Consider the following 15,485-nt stretch of genomic DNA (forward strand, 5'->3'; position numbering starts at 1 on the left):
GTAAATAAACTGCAGTGGTGGTTGCTGAACTTGAGGGTCTGTGAGTGGTTTTTGGAGAGAGCAGAGCAGGGGCAGGACCCAGGGGAGCCCTGTTATGCTCTGTTACACATGGGGGCCTGTCCGGGATCCTGAGCTAGTGCTAAGTTTGGTGGCCCAGAGTTGAAAGAGATGCTGCAGTGGCTGGTAAGGCAGCAGGAGGACACGCAGAAGGCTATGCAAAGCTTGCAGCAATCCCCCCAGGTGAAGAGGCAGGGTTTGCTTACCTGGCAGGCCGAGCTGCAGAAAAGCCTGCAGGAGCAGGCCAGCGTACAGCAGCTCCTGCAGAGGATGGCGAGTCCCATGGTGGGGGATGGCATCCGGGCACAGGACGATGTGATATGGGCCCGGCAAGTGACCCAGTTGCGTTCCTCCCCACTTTCGAGCAGCTAGCCACGGGGACTGGATGGGATAGAGCAACCTGGGCCCTGTGGCTCACACCCTATCTAGCAGGCAAAGCCCAAGCGGCCTAAATGCTCCTGAGTGAGGAGCAGGCCAGGAGGTACGAGGCAGTAAAGGTGGCTGTCCTCTGAGAAATACTGCCAGAAGTTACGGTCAACAAGGGAGTTGTGGGGGGGTTACAGCCCCAGGCGTTTGCCCAAAGCTTGATGGACTGGGCCACCCACTGGCTGAGACCCAGCACCCAGACAGTGAGGGGATTATGGACACATTGGTCCTAGAACAGCTCCTACAGGACCTCTCCGACAACATATGAGTGTGGGTTAGGCGGCATCAACCGAGTATGGTGGCAGGGGCCGTGAAACTGACCAAGGAGTATGCGGAGGCCAATTTCCCCAGGAAAAAGGGACGACCATACAAAGACTTGGAGTCTGGGAGAAAGCCCAAGAACCCCCACCCAGAAAGGGCCCAGAGAGGAAAAGGGAAGACACCCGGGGAGCTCCACCTGGGGCCCAACTGATCATTCGCTGGCAGTGCGGGCGACCGGGACATAAAAAGGGGGACTGCTCGTACATGGAGTGTGGATTTGCCGAGTTTTGTGGCTGGACTAATGCTGAAGGGAAGGGGCAGAGACTGTCCACCGTTCTGGTGATGGTGGGGAGGAAACCACAGAGGGCCCTAATAGATACAGCCTCAGCCTGGTTTCTTATCCAGAGGTGGCTGGTAAAGCCGCACTGGACGATTCCCGGAGCCAAAATGAACCTCGAATGTGTCCTTGGGGATAAGAGACAGTGGCCTATAGCCCAGGGGCCCCTCAAGGTCCAGGGCAGATTCCAGTGGAAATGGGTTGGGGTAGCAGAGGGGCTGCCTTTTCTGGTGGTGTTGGGCATGGACTGGGACCCCTTCCCAGGAGGGAAAGGAGGCAGTGGGAGGAAGCCACCATGGGGAAAAGGGGAGGCCTCCCGATGACGGAGGTAGAACCACCTAAATTACAAAGCCCCAGTAGAGAAGGAGACCAATCCCCTTAGGAAATTGCAGTGAAAAGCCTGTCAGGAAGGAAGATGGGGAGACATCCTGCCCAAGGCCCTGAGCAGAGGAGAAAGGCCCACCGGCGCTCCCTACAAGGGTGACCCCCAGGAAAAGAGGCCCAGGCCCTGCTCGGTGGGTTTGAGAAACCTGAGGCCCTGGGTGTCCAGGGGGAAGTAGGGACTAATCCCGAACTCCTGCCGGAAGGGAATGGGGGAAAAGGACAGGGAACACACCCAGGCGTGTATGTTGCAGTGGACCTATGGGGCTATCCACCCCCCACACAGTGTAATTTCTGTGGATGGGGGGTAAATGAATCCCACAAGGAGGACCTGGGGGTCACCCGAAGGTGGAAGGAGAACTCCCCTGTAGTGCCCAATCCAGTAGAGGGAAGAGAGGACGGGGAAGGATGAATCTGGCGGTTAGGTAACAGGGGGAGGTGTGTGACAGGGTGCTGGGCACGAACTGCTGAGCCAGCCCTCTGTCACTCCAGCTCCCATTAAGGGAGGTAAATTGGAGCTGCCTAGAGTGACCTGTGCCTGATTGGCAAAAGGGAAACAGGTGCCAGCCTGATTAGCCTGGGGCTACATAAAAGCCAGTCCGAAGAGGGGAAGCTGGAGAGTGGGAGCTTCTCTCTCCTGGTGGCAGAGGCTGGGAAGTCCTTCAGCCCGAAACCTCCATGCTGTATATAGTGAGATGGTGGTGGGATTGCACCTTGTAAATAAACTGCACCGGTGATTTCTGAACCTGAAGGTCTGGGAGTGGTTTTGGAGCAGAGGCAGGCCCAAAAAGGGCCCGGTTATGCCCTCTTACAAGAGTTGTCAACATTCAAAACAAATAAAAGTTGGGCAACTGCTTTTCATACTGAAGTGGGTTGAAAATGAAAAACTGTAGCTGACTGTTTCCAAACATAAGGGTTTTTCTGACAGCTTACAAAACCAAAAGCAGCAGAAGACAGTGATCCTTACCCTGATATTTATCCAGAAAATGGCAACATTCATTTCTTGCACCAATTATCCCCCATTCTTTGTAATTTATATTATAAAAATTAATAGATTCCCAGGAAATTTTAAATAAAACAACCCCCCCAACACACACAGCAAAGGGCCTTATAACCCAGCCAGCCCCTCTGTACTGTTCCTCTGAGCTAATCCAGAGGCACCCACAATTACAAATGTCACAGTGACCTTGCAGATGCCGCTCACTGCTGATCCCTCCCTGTGATGCAGATGTGCCCCCTACATCTCATGGTGATCCCCACACTGTGCAAGCAGAGAAATCTCACAAAGTAAGCATGGCTGCATCCTCCTGGGAGTTCCCAGACTCCATGGCTGAGTGGCAGTGCTGGGACAGGGGCACAGGGGAGGCATGGCTACCATCATGCTCATCACTGTGAGTGACTCACTCTCACCTCCTTTGCTACCTTCTGTCTCCTTCTGCAGCAGTAACTGTGACCTGGACTATGAGCTCTACAGGGACGATTTCCCGTACAGGTGAGCGATGTCTGGTCCCTGGGCACCTGCCAGCTCTTCCCCCTTTGCTGTTTAGAGGAGGAGGACTGATGAAGCACTGTTCGAATTCCTTTCCTGCCCTGTATCCCAGCTCTGAGTGCCCCAGAACAGAGGGGGCCAAGTTTCATTTACCTAAGGGTATGTCCCCACTGCAGAGGAAGAGCTGGTTGTAGCATGGGCTAGGCATACCCATGCCAGCTTTAAGCTAGCTAGCATGGATAGTGTAGACATGGCAGCACAGGCTAATAACCTGAGCACAAACCTCCGGGGGAGCCTGGCTGCGCCCTGGGGTTGCTAGCCCACACTGATGCCCAGGCTGCCGCATGGTCACTATTATTGCTACCCCTGCTAGCTAGATTGAACTAGCCTGAGCTTGCCTGTCTGCTGCCATGACACCTTCACTTGTTAGGATAGAGATACCCTAGACACGAACTGTCAGCCAGTGCCTGGGAGCTGCAGGAGGGCCCTGGGGTTCAGCCGTGCAAACGTGGAGTAGAAGATCTGCTGCTGGTACCCACTACCCCAGGAGCCTTTGCAGTCAGGCTCTGTTCTGGAACAGCTGGTGTCGGGTGAGGCAGCTCCTTTGAAGTCAATCCGCGCTGTGCTGATTTGCACCGGCTGAGGATCTGGCTCAGATCTCATCATTATGCCTTTATTTAATAGCAGCTGATTAGCAGAGAGAGAGTCCCTGGCGATTAATATCCATGAAACCAGATTGTTTCTTCCATCAGTATCAAACAGGTTTTGCTGCATCGGCGATGGGGCCCCATCCCTCTGCGCTGACAGTCAGTAGGCAGCGAAGTGCACTGGGGGCTGGGAGGGGATGGTTTGAGGCACCTGTCCGTCTCAGCTGCATGACTCCTGGTAACACTCAAGGAGGTTAAAGAGGAAGCGGTTGCCCGTTCAAAGGAGCTGAAATCCCCTGGTGAGATATGTGGTGCCAGGCGTTTTGGAGACTAGCCTGTGGGCACCACATTTCACCCATCGCAGAGCCACAAGGGCAGCTTGCCAGGACCCCCGTGAGGCAGCAGCACTATCAGTAATAGAGCAGGGCTTCATGTCCCAGCAGGCCGTACGCCGTCTGGAGCCCAGTGGGTGCTGTGCAGGAGGCATGCTGGGGCTGGGGCTGCCCCGTGCATTCGAGCACAGCTCCAGCTCTGCTTCCTTCATTCGGGGCTCAGCATGTTTGGAGCCATGTGCCTCTAGGCCACCCCCTCACTGAATGCCATGGGGAGGGAGGAATTGAGCGGGGTGTCCCAACTGCACCTGAGAGCATGCGCTGCCCTGAGGCTGGAGGGCTTGTGCCAGACCACTGGCCCCTGCTCCCCTCTGTAGCATGCTGCATCCAGTTCTTGGGCATTCAGGCCTTATGATTTCCAGGGATAGCAGCCCCCCCCCCCCCAGCTCCCTGTCCCCAACTCCTGCTCCCTGCTGGCATGAGTGGGGCTCGGCCCCCCTCTCCATTCTCCCTGCTCATCCTGGAGACCCCTTCTTCCCCCGAGGACAGTGCAGTGCTGGTGACACTTGGCGCAGGGGATCCTGCTAGGGCCCCCGCCCCGCTCCTCACACGGCTCTGTCTCCCCCTTGCAGGGTGTACGAGTACCAGAAGATCCCGCCCCTTATCAATCGCATTCCAGTCAAGACCAGACGAGCCCACGTGGGGGCAGGTGGCAAGAGCAGCCTGATCCCCCACCCGGGGCCAAGAGGCAGCGGCAACGCAGCACTGGGTCGGACTAAGCGTAAGCGTCACAGATCGCGGGGGGGCGGGCGGTGACTGGAGGGGATGCTAGGGGCACTGAGTGGGTCACTGCTCTAGGTCGTGGAGAGTGTCCCGGGGAGGGTGAGGCACAAGGACAGCGTGGCTTGGGCAGAGCGTGGCTCAGGTGGCTACTCAGGGCGGGGGCTACTCCGCACTGCTTGCGGGAAGCATGTTCTCCATAGGAAGGAGCCTGCTGCCGAGAGCTCCTAGCCCGAGCAATGAAAGAACTCGGCCTTTAAATAGATTTTACAGGCTGCTGTCTCCAAGGGGACTCCCAAAAACTGCTAACTTGCCTGTGCCCGTGCAGCTGCCTGGCGCGTGCCCCCACGTGTGAGTTTGACAGGCACAGCGTTGTCAAACATAGGTGCCCCTGAAACTGGGACCTTCCAACGTGCCAAGGGATTTAGGGAGCCTTGTGGAGGGGCCCTTAAAGGGGCCTGATGTTCCAAAATCCAGGCCCCTTCCAGGTGCCTCCAGGGGGGAAAAGCTTGGCCCAATTGCTGTGCATTTAGAAGAGGAAATACACAGCAGGTGCAAAGGGAGACAGAGACCTGCCCGCAGCTTGGAGGTTCAGACAGCAGCACCCAGCACTTAACTGATGCTTAACCACCAAGAGCCAGAGTGTGCAGAATGGCTCTGAGGTGGGCCGCCCAGCCAGGCTGCCAACCCCGCCGGGATCACCCTCCCCATTGCTTCCAGGCTAGGTACGTGTCCATGGAGCCTAATGGCCTCTCCTCCTCCCTTGTGCAGTGCGTGCCGAAGAGCTGCATTCCATCAAGGGAGAGCTGAGCCAGATCAAAGCCCAGGTGGACAGTTTGCTGGAGAGTCTGGATCGGATGGACCAGCGGCGGGAGCGGCTGCCTGGGGAGAGAGGTAAGAGGAGGAGGGATGGGTGGGGGAGGCTGTTACCCACACACACACCACGCAGATGTGAGGGCCCAGCAGCTGGGCAGGAACACCCCCCGCCCGTGAGACTGTCGCAGGGCTGCCCTGAACTGGTTCTCCAGAGCTGGCCGGGGGGCTGCAGTATGGCACAAGGTGCGCTGTGCAGAGAGGATAGGTGCCATGCTCCCCTGGCTAAGCCGGCTGGTCTGTTGCCTCCTAGGAACCTCCCCCGCTGTGCTCGCTAGCAGGACACTGCAGCCTGCTTCGTGGAAGGATTAGGGGGTGACTATCGGGCTCCTGGCTGGCTGCCGCATGGTCCTGGTTTGGCCGTCACAGACTAACAGTCCTTTGGGCTGGGGCATTTCCCTAGTGACTTGTGAGCACATCCCTCCCAGGCAGAGCAGAGAGCAGCCAGAGCCCTGGAGCTGCCGAAGGCCTCTGCTGTCTAGGGGCTGCTCTGATCTTGCAGGCTCCAAGGAGGGTGAGAAGAAGAAGAAGGCTCAAGCGAGCGAAGAGCCCTCGTACCCAGTGGGGGACTCACTGCGGGAGCCACAAGGGAAGGAGACCCCAGCTGCTGACGCGCAGAGCGACCTGAGGGACATCGACAGTGAGGAGGAGAGCACAGACACCGAGGAGACGGTAGGTCCCAGCAGAGCGGCTCTGTCGAGGGTAGGATTGCCAACTGTCTAATCACACAAACACAAATCCTGCCCCTTTGCTGAGGCCCCACCCTGCTCACTCCATCCGCCCCTCTCCGTCGCTGGCTCTCCCCCTCCCTCCCTCCCTTTCACTAGGCTGGGGCAGCAGGTTGGGATTCGGGAGGGGTGTGGGGTGCAAGCTCTGGGAGGGAGTTTGGGGGCTGGAGGGGGCTGGGGGAAAGGGATGTGGGCTCTGGGAGGGAGTTCGGGTGCAGGAGGAGGCTTAGGGCTGGGGCAAGGGGTTGGGGTGCAGGAGGGGGTGAGGGTTGTGGGCTCCGGCCGGGCAGCGCTCACCTCAGGCGGCTCCCGGGCGGCGGTGCAGTGGGGCTAAGGCAGGCCCTGGCCCCGCACCACTCCCAGAAGCGGCGGGCACGTCCCTGCATCTCCTCGGGGGGAAGAGTCTCGGCATGCTCCCATTGCCTGGAAACTGCTGCCAATCGGAGTTACGGGGGCAGAGCCAGCCTTAGCACCGCTGCACAGCTCACCGGGAGCCGCCCAAAGTGAGGGCGCTAGGGGGCTCCACACACCACCCCCTCCGCGCACCATTCCTAGCCATGGCCGGCACATCCCTGCGGCCCCAGGGGGGCACAGGGGGCCTGCCTTAGGTAGGCAGGGAGCCTGCCTTAGCCCTGCTGTGCTGCTGGACTTTTAGTGCCTAAAATCTCCCAGTTTGGCTTCAGTAGCTTCTGGCAGATAGCGCCCATTCCGGGAGACTCCTGGCGAAACTGGGAGGGTTGGCAACCCTAGTTGTGGGCCCTGCATGGTGGAGGGCGGGGCCCAGCGCCTAGGCAGGGAGAGAGCTTTTGGCTGCTAGCTTTCTCTGGGCTTTAGCCAAATGGTCCTCACTTGCCTGCGTGGGGAAATGTACTGGGTGTTCCCATGAGCCACAGGAATGCTCATCTGCCAGCCCATGTGACTCGGCCTGCGTCCCCCCACTACCCAGTCGTCACGCCAGGCTCCCCTGCACGCATCCAGCTGCCGTTCGCCGGAGCTGCACTACGGGAGGGGGAGGGCTGCTGAGTGCATGTAGCCATTGGAGTGGAATGCTGCTGGTGTGGGCGTGCGGAGAGACGGGCACCGAGGCCGGGGGCATGGGATTGTGTGTGTTTAGTGCCATGAATTAGTCGCTGGTTTGTGAGCTGGGGGCCACCTGAGCTGAGTGCTGCTAGAATGGAGTTTTGTGAGAGGCTTGGGCTCCTTGCAGGACAGGAGTGCCCCTGGGCTGTATCCCTAGCCAGCCAGTCCCCCTTCAGGCCAGAAATGGCATGCCCAGGACACCGACACTGTAAACACTCCTGGAGCGAGGAGATGCCCAGGGAGCAGGCACTGCCTGATGCACACAACCCTGCCAAGGTGCCTCACCCGGCTGCATCATAGCTGGGTGTGTTGGTAGCCTCTCCAGTGATGCAGGTGAGCCAGTCAAAGTGGCAGCCCCCGCAGGACACTCATGGCATGACTAAGCAATTCAAGGGAACAGCACAGGGGCTGTTAAACAGTTTTCTAACAAGCAGGCTTGTAACAGAGCATCATGATTTTGAAACAAATCCATCTCATTTACTACTTTAATTCATAAGACAAATTACTACTAACTTAATGAATCAGGGCAACTTTGTCAGCGATTGATACTGGGTACGCTTTGACTAACATTGTCCCATACAGGTGGAGCAGGGCAACGTCAGAGCCCTGCCATCTCCCTGCCTTCACTGACCCACAGGTAGCCTTGTGCACACATGAGCAGGGGCTGTGCACAGGGACCCACAGGTAGCCATGGGCACACACGAGCGGGGCCACGTGTTTTGGTACATGTGTCTGATGCTGGCTGTTCTGGATGCATCCGATGAAGTGGGCTGTAGCTCACGAAAGCTTATGCTCAAATAAATTGTTTAGTCTTTAAGGTGCCACACGTCCTCCTGTTCTGGAAATATGGCCCACAAGGATGAGTAATGTAATGTAGTAATGAAATCTCTTTGCAGATGAAAAACCACACGTCAGACCCGGAGGGCAGCCAGTAAACGGACTGGGACACCACAGCCTTCCCCAGGTTGGCTAGCATTTCCTTTCCTGTGTTTGTATTTCTTTCAAGGCCGCCAGCTGGTGCCACCCATGACATGAGTGTACCTGGTCTCAGCGCTAGTGCAACAAAGCCGTGTCCCACGCCACCTGAACTAGCGCCTCATCATTTCCACCAGCACGAGACCCCCACCTTGCTGAGGGAAATCTCTGTGTTACGATTGTTCCTTTTAGCAGTGGAGGAAAAAAATGTAGGGGAAGGGCAGGTAGAAAGCCCCTGAGGAGCTAGACTGTCTGGACCCTGGTGGTGTATTTAAGAACCATGTAGAAATCCCGGCAGCCCTCGCTTTGTCCGCAAACTGCACTGTTGGAACAAGAGGGTTTGTTGTTTTGTTGGCTCCCAGGCCATGCCATTGCTGTACGCAGCCATGGACCACGCAAAGGACTGCTGTCTCCCACTGCAAGGCTTCCCGCTCCCAGACCCACGGTACCCCTCTCCTACTGAGAGGACTAGCTGTCTAGCTAAGGCCATGTGCAGCATGGGTGCAGGACGGAGCTCCTGTCATCCGTTTTTCCTGTGTGCCTCATTGTGGATTCTTGCCCCGCGTCTGGGCCTTGATTGGTTGAGAGACGCATGGCGCGACAGGAAAAACACCACAGCTTTGGCCACTCTGCTCGAATGCTGGCTTCATCCGGCGCCGAACAGGGACCTCCTGGGAACCCTTCCCATCGCCTCTCTGCATGCCCCACGTCCCTGAGCTCTCAGTGAACCTTGCAATGACGCATGCCTAGAAAGAGCCAAAAATGCCATCCGCTAACAGGCACAGCAGGCCGACACTCTTACCTAAGTCAACATTTAAGGCCCCATGTTCTCTGCACCATGTCGTTCAGAGCAGGATTTCCATGCCTTGAGCGGGATGGTCAGTTTCTGGCAGTACTGAAGAGCAAGCAGGGAAGCAGCAGGCATTTATTCCTGCCTCAGTCAATGCCTAGCACAGGCTGCAGGGTGCTGACCTGCAGAGGAGCTTTTCAGACAAAACGCTCCAGGACTAGACTTGCTGCGACCTTGTGGTGCTCATGGAAATCTCACAGATGCAGAGCTCTGATGGGACAGAATTAGATGGTCAGCTACAGCTCATACCCTGGGGTCCATCCACATCCCCAGCGTTCAGCCCCCCAGCCAAGGCTGCAGCATCTGTCAGAATTGCTGCTCACTCTGCAGAAGCATAGCTGTTAACCAAGGGGGATCCCTTCCCAGCAGGGCTGCTAGAGTAACAGACGTTCCCCCTTCTGTGGAGTCACTAGGAAGCCACAGAGAGAGAAATATCATTTCTATGTACCGGCCTTTTAGAGGCAGGCAGAGACAGACTCTCTGGCCTGGAGATTTTACATCTAAACCTCAAGGTTAGAGGACAGCACTGGGAGGCAGGTATGAGCTCTACTCCCAGCTCTGACACTGGCCTGCTAGATAACCTTGGCCAAGTCACTTCCGCCTCAGTTTCCCCATCTGCGAAAGAGGGACAATATACAAACTACTGCACAGGTTCATTGGGAGACTTTATCTGTTGACCTGTACATGAAACATTTGGACCTGGCCTTCAGCAGGAGAAAGGTGTATTAACCTACGTAACAATCCTAATGTAAACACGGCAGTTGTTTTTCACCTGTCTTATTAGGAGGGGTATTTGTTTTATAAGAGCAGCCAGGTGCTCTAGCTCCAGGACACCAATGTGCGAAGTGCTGTATAAACATAGAACATAAAGATGACCCATGCCCCACAGAGCTCACCAGCCACGAGCTGGAGTCAGGCAAATGGGGGGCACATGGAACCACACTGGTCAGCAGGACAGGCAGAGGGCTCAGCACTCCAGCAGCCTCATTGATTTTTGTCGGCATTGCAGTAAAGGAAAGTTTTAAGGAAGGTTTGGAAGGTGGATAAGGAGGCAGCTCCAGGGATGCTTACGGGGCACACCTACCAAGTGGGAGAGGCAGCCTGGGGAAACACAAAGGGGCTTGTTTGAAGATGTAACAAGTGGGTGATGGAGAGTAGCCTCATGGTCTAGTCAGAGGCAGGAGCCAGCATCTCAATAGTGAACAAGAGATGGTAGATTGGGTGGGGACAGGATGTGAAGAGCCCCACAAGTTAACACAAAGACTTCCATTTGATGCGATAGAAAGGGAGGCTGGCCATAGCAAACATGAGGGGGAAGCCAGCAGTTCACATTGGCCCGCTACAACTTGCCTTGTCTACACTCGGATTTTAACACAGGTTAAAAATACAGCTTGATTCCTCGTGAAGCCACAGCCTTTGAGACCCACAAATGGAAAGGGCTTCAAGCACTAGGTACAGCTTTACCACATGGATGCTGGTAACAGCCCAGGTCCTGCTTGCCCAGGCAGTGTGGCTGAGAAACCGCCATCAAGCCAGTGCTCCTCTGTGGCTGTACAGAGCACCCCTAAGAAGCTGTAGCTGTTTGCAAACTGGATAGCTGTGATTTTCCGCTGGCTCTGAAAAGGTTTTTCCTTTAGTCTCACATGGCTTCTATATACCATGCTATGTGATATGGTTCATAGTCACTTACCAGGAATTCCATGAGCAGCTTTACCAGAAATAAAAAAGGAGTGTGATTATTTTCCCAGCAGGCTAATTCCTGCTATGTGAACAATGACATGCCCGTGCTTTGGGTTGTTTCACCTTCACCCAAAGAACCTGCATTCTTCCTCTGTCCTCATACTACTGTGTTTTGGAACAATTGTAGCTCATTTCCATGTCCCTCATTTCTAGGTAGTCTCTCTCACGCTGGTAGGAAATTGTGTCTGTATTTCTAATTTGCTCTGGAAAAAGAGTGTATTTGTGTTGGAAGGAAAAATAATAAATTTGTATTTCTTTTCTCCGGTTATTCGGGAGTCTGATGATTTGATTTTCACCTCGGAGAGAGAACAGCCTTTGTCAAACTGCAGTGAGACAATGTCCTGGTTCTGGTCTGCAGGGAGATGCTAGATGTGGTTTCTATAGCATCCAGCTAGCCAAGTGTTCTAGATGCCTAACAATGCGAGTAATGACTAATGCCAGCTGCAATTAAAATCAACATGCCCCACGCCACAGACCTCTGGGAATAAACTTGCTGTAAAAAGGGGACCATGGAACTAGCTGCCTCTTACAGGGAGGAAATTTTGTGGCCACAAAGCTCCAGTCTTCTATGGCTGCATCCCCTAAGGCCTCAGGAAGGCAGGATTGTTTGGCTAGAGAGAGAAAGGTAACTTGGACACAGCGCATTTCAGATGTTTGATTAAAACTAAAATCTTAATCTTTGCCTCCCAGAGGCAGCCAGTGGGAATAAAATGAATGCACTAGTAGACAGGCAGAATCACACCAACTAAGAGATTGAAAAGACTTATTAGGCTAGGTCATTTAGACCAACCTCCTGCTAACATAGGATTGTCCCTGTGCTATAGTATTTTGTGCATTGTGCAGTTTCATTTTAAATGGCTGACTGATGGGATGCTGGGAAGGTCATTACACGGTGCGTGGACTGCCCCTTTCTGCACTAGAAGCAGATCATGGCTGTCTTATGGGTTTGTATAGGGCCTAGTACAAGGGAGACCTGATCTCAATGAATGGAGCTGTTTGGGAGCAGTGGTGTAAATTGGGAGTGGGAATCTACCTCCACCTGGAAGCTGGCCTCAGGATTTTAAAAATTCCTCTTGGCAGCAGTCATGGAAGGAAGGACACCACTTGGACACTGCCCCTCCTCCACCCAGACCTTCTGCAGGGGCAGCAGCACTCCCTGGGCAGTTTACCTCTGGCTTCTGGGGGGCCAAAGGGGAATACTGGTATTGATGAGGACTGAATCAGTTTCAGTACTGCTGCTCCAGTGACATAAGCAGAAGGAAGGGGTGAAAGGGTAGAAGACTTGGAACAGGGAAAGGTGGGGCGGAGGAGTGGAGGGCATAGAAGCCACGTCACCAAAAGGCTAGCATACAGCAGATGGAAATAAATCCAGGAGGAGCCCGAAACAGATCTCGAAGGGGGAGAATAAAATGGCAGAATTGCTTCATTTTAGGTTAGAGAGTGTATCTGAGTTTCTTTCAATTACCAGCCTAGTTAATTGTGGTAGTGAATTGGACTGGGAGGTGAAAAATAAATAAGACATCTCTGCCTACAATGTCTGAAACCCATCTGAAAGGGGTGTGTGCAAATTCCCCTACAGACAAACATGACATCAAACAACTGCAGAGCTCACTGCAGGAGTCTATCAACAGATTCCTCAATAGCTGATAAACTACTATTCTACCTTCAAGGAGAAATCTTGACCCCATGGATATCAATGCTAAAAAAAACCCCAAAAGTTACCTACCTTCTCATAACTGTTGTTCTTTGAGATGTGTTGTTCATGTCTATTCCAATTAGGTGGGCACACACCGTGTGCTGCTGGAAAGTTTTTCCCTTAGCAGTATCCTTCGGGTCGGCTCAGGCGCCCCCTGGGGTTGTGCCTTTATGGATATAGGGCCCTGCCGCCCCCCCAGTTCCTTCTTGCCAGCTGCTGCGCCAGAGAAGTGGGAGGGTAGGTATTAGAAGGAACATGAACAACACATCTCAAAGAACAACATTTATGAGAAGGTAGGTGACTGTTTTTTTCTTCGAGGGCTTGTTCATGTCAGTTCCAGTTAGGTGATCACCAAGCCCAAGTTTTGGAGGTGGGCTTGGAGCTCAAAGGTTCGCTGACAGTAGCACCGCACTACCAAAGGCTGCATCGCCTCTGGCCTGCTGGGTAATAGCGTAATGTGAGGTAAAGGTATGTATTGATGACCATGGTGCAGCTCTGCAGATCTCCTGCATTGGAACATGGGCCAGGAATACTGCTGAAGATGCCTGCTCCCTCGTGGCGTGTGCTGTAAGCGGGAGTGGGCAGGTACATTCACCTGGTCGTAGCATGCCCGGATGCAGGATGTGATCCAAGACGAGATCCTTTGGGAGGAGACTGGAAAACCCTTCATTCTGTCTGCTACTACGACAAATAGCTGAATGGATTTCCGGAATGGTTTTGTTCGCTCGATGTAAAAGGTTAACGCCTGGCGAACATCCAACAGGTGAAATTTTTGTTCTCTGCTGCTTGAGTGAAGCTTAAGATAGAAAACTGGGAGAAAAATGTCTTGGTTAATATGGAACTGGGAGACAACCTTAGGGAGGAATGCAGGATGAAGTCTGAACTGAACCATGTCCTTATAGAACACGGTGTATGGAGGCTCATAACTTAATGCCTTGAGCTCTGACACACTCCTGGCTGATGTTATCGCTACCAGGAATGCCATCTTGTATGAGAGCTACAGCAAGGAACATGTCACCAGCGGTTCAAAGGGCGGCCTCATCAATCTGGACAGGACTAGGTTAAGGTTCCAGGCCGGGACCAGCTGTTACACATGAGGGTAAAGTCTGTCAAGTCCCTTTAGGCTCACCAGCTGGTCTTCACCAACCTTGCATGTCTGGATGGAAGGCCAAAATAGCAGCCAGGTGGACCTTTATAGAAGACGGGGTAAGCCCTTGCTGTTTGAGGTGGAGAAGGTAGTCCAAAATAATAGGTATGGATTGGAGATCCATAAAGTTGGAGACGAAAGCTGTTGTGAAGACCAAACTGAGAATCTCTTCCATTTGGCCAGGTAGCGGGCTAGTGGAAGGTTTTCTATTACGGAGAAGGACTTGTCTGACTGGGTCCGAACAGGCGAGCTCATCGGATTCAACCATGGAGTGTTCACGTGAGATGCAGTGATTTGAGCTTCGGGTGCTTAAGATGGCCGTGATTTTGAGTTATCAAGTCCAGGAAGAGTGGTAAGGTGATTGGGGTGCCATGGACATTTCCAGAAGGTACGCCCTGGCCTGTGTAGAGTCCTATAAACCTATAAACTCTATCTGCTGCACGGGGAATAGGATGGACTTTTGTACATTCAGAAGGCGGCCCAGATCATCAAAAGTAGCCCTTATGAAGCTGACGTGTGCCTCCACATACACCCTGGAGCAGCCCTTGTTTAGCCAGTTGTCAAGTTATGGAAACAACTGCACCTATTGCTTGAGCAGGAACGCAGCCATGACTGACATACACTTGGTAAACACTCGAGGAGGCCGAACGGGAGGACTAAGAATAGATAATGAATGTGGTTCACCACAAATGTGAGATAACCTCTGTGGGAGGCGTGATTGAAATATGAAAGTAACGTCCTTCAAGTCGAGGTTGGCATACGAGTCCCCCGGATCCAAGGAAGGGATAATGAAGGCCAAGGAGACCATGCGGAACTTCAGTTTCTTCATGAACCTGTTGAGATGTTGCAAGTCTAAGATGGGCCTGAGGCTTCCTTTGGCTTTTGGTATTAGGAAATACTGGGAATAGAAGCCTTTTCCCCTCAGCTCCTGAGGAACCTCTTCCACTACCTTCAGCATTAGGAGTGAGTGTACCTCCTGCGTGAGGAGTTGCTCATGAAAAAGGGTCCCTGAAGAGGGATGGGGAAGAGGAGGGAGGGCAGGATTAATCTGGTCTCTGGACTGGTGTATCGTCCGAGGTGCATCTTCAAAAGTTTTGTTTCTGGCCAGAGGACTGCTTTGTCTGACCAGAGCCCTGGCCTGACAAAGGGTGAGGCCTCTTCCTATTGTTTCTATTCTGCCTGTGAAAGAAGTATTGCCTATTTTGAGGCTGGTAACAACGAGGTGGAGGCTGCAGCTTAAAGTGTTTCCTTTAATTAGCTGGAGTATGGAAGCTAAGGTACATGAGGGTGGCCCTTGAGTCCTTCAGGCTGTGGAGCTGGGAATCTGTTTTCTCAGAAAACAGGGCCAAACCCTCAAAGGGGAGTTTGTAGTGTCTGCTGGACCTTGTAAGGGAGCCCAGAGACCTGCAGCCAGGAGCTCCTTCTCATGACTATCCCCAAGGCCATATTGTGGGACACCGAGTCAGCCACATTTAGGGCTGCCTGAAGTGAAGCACGGGCAACCAGTTTCCCTTCCTCCATGAGGGAGAAAAACTCCACCCTGGAGTTCTCTGTTAACAGCTTCGTAAACTTGGCCATCGCTCTGCAGGTGTTGTAGTTATACCTGCTGAGATCCAATTTTTCACTTCCCGATTTTTGGGGACGGTCCCTGGAAGCCTTGGCACTCCCTCTCATTTGCTACAGCCA

At 53.8% G+C, this 15,485-nt stretch overlaps 1 protein-coding gene across 1 annotated transcript in view; it reads left to right on the forward strand.

Moving 5' to 3' along the window:
* Window positions 1–11,224, forward strand: part of LOC140896087 (uncharacterized) — a 53,722-nt gene extending 42,498 nt beyond the window's left edge. The window contains exons 3-7 of the mRNA XM_073307190.1: window positions 2,904–2,954; window positions 4,563–4,711; window positions 5,482–5,604; window positions 6,086–6,255; window positions 8,288–11,224. Of these exons, the coding sequence (XP_073163291.1) occupies window positions 2,904–2,954; window positions 4,563–4,711; window positions 5,482–5,604; window positions 6,086–6,255; window positions 8,288–8,326 (532 nt within the window). The 3' untranslated portion in view covers window positions 8,327–11,224. The remainder of the gene's footprint in view (window positions 1–2,903; window positions 2,955–4,562; window positions 4,712–5,481; window positions 5,605–6,085; window positions 6,256–8,287) is intronic.
* Window positions 11,225–15,485: the final 4,261 nt, after the last annotated feature.

This window comes from Lepidochelys kempii, chromosome 12 (assembly GCF_965140265.1).
Source record: "Lepidochelys kempii isolate rLepKem1 chromosome 12, rLepKem1.hap2, whole genome shotgun sequence".
NCBI lineage: Eukaryota > Metazoa > Chordata > Testudines > Cheloniidae > Lepidochelys > Lepidochelys kempii.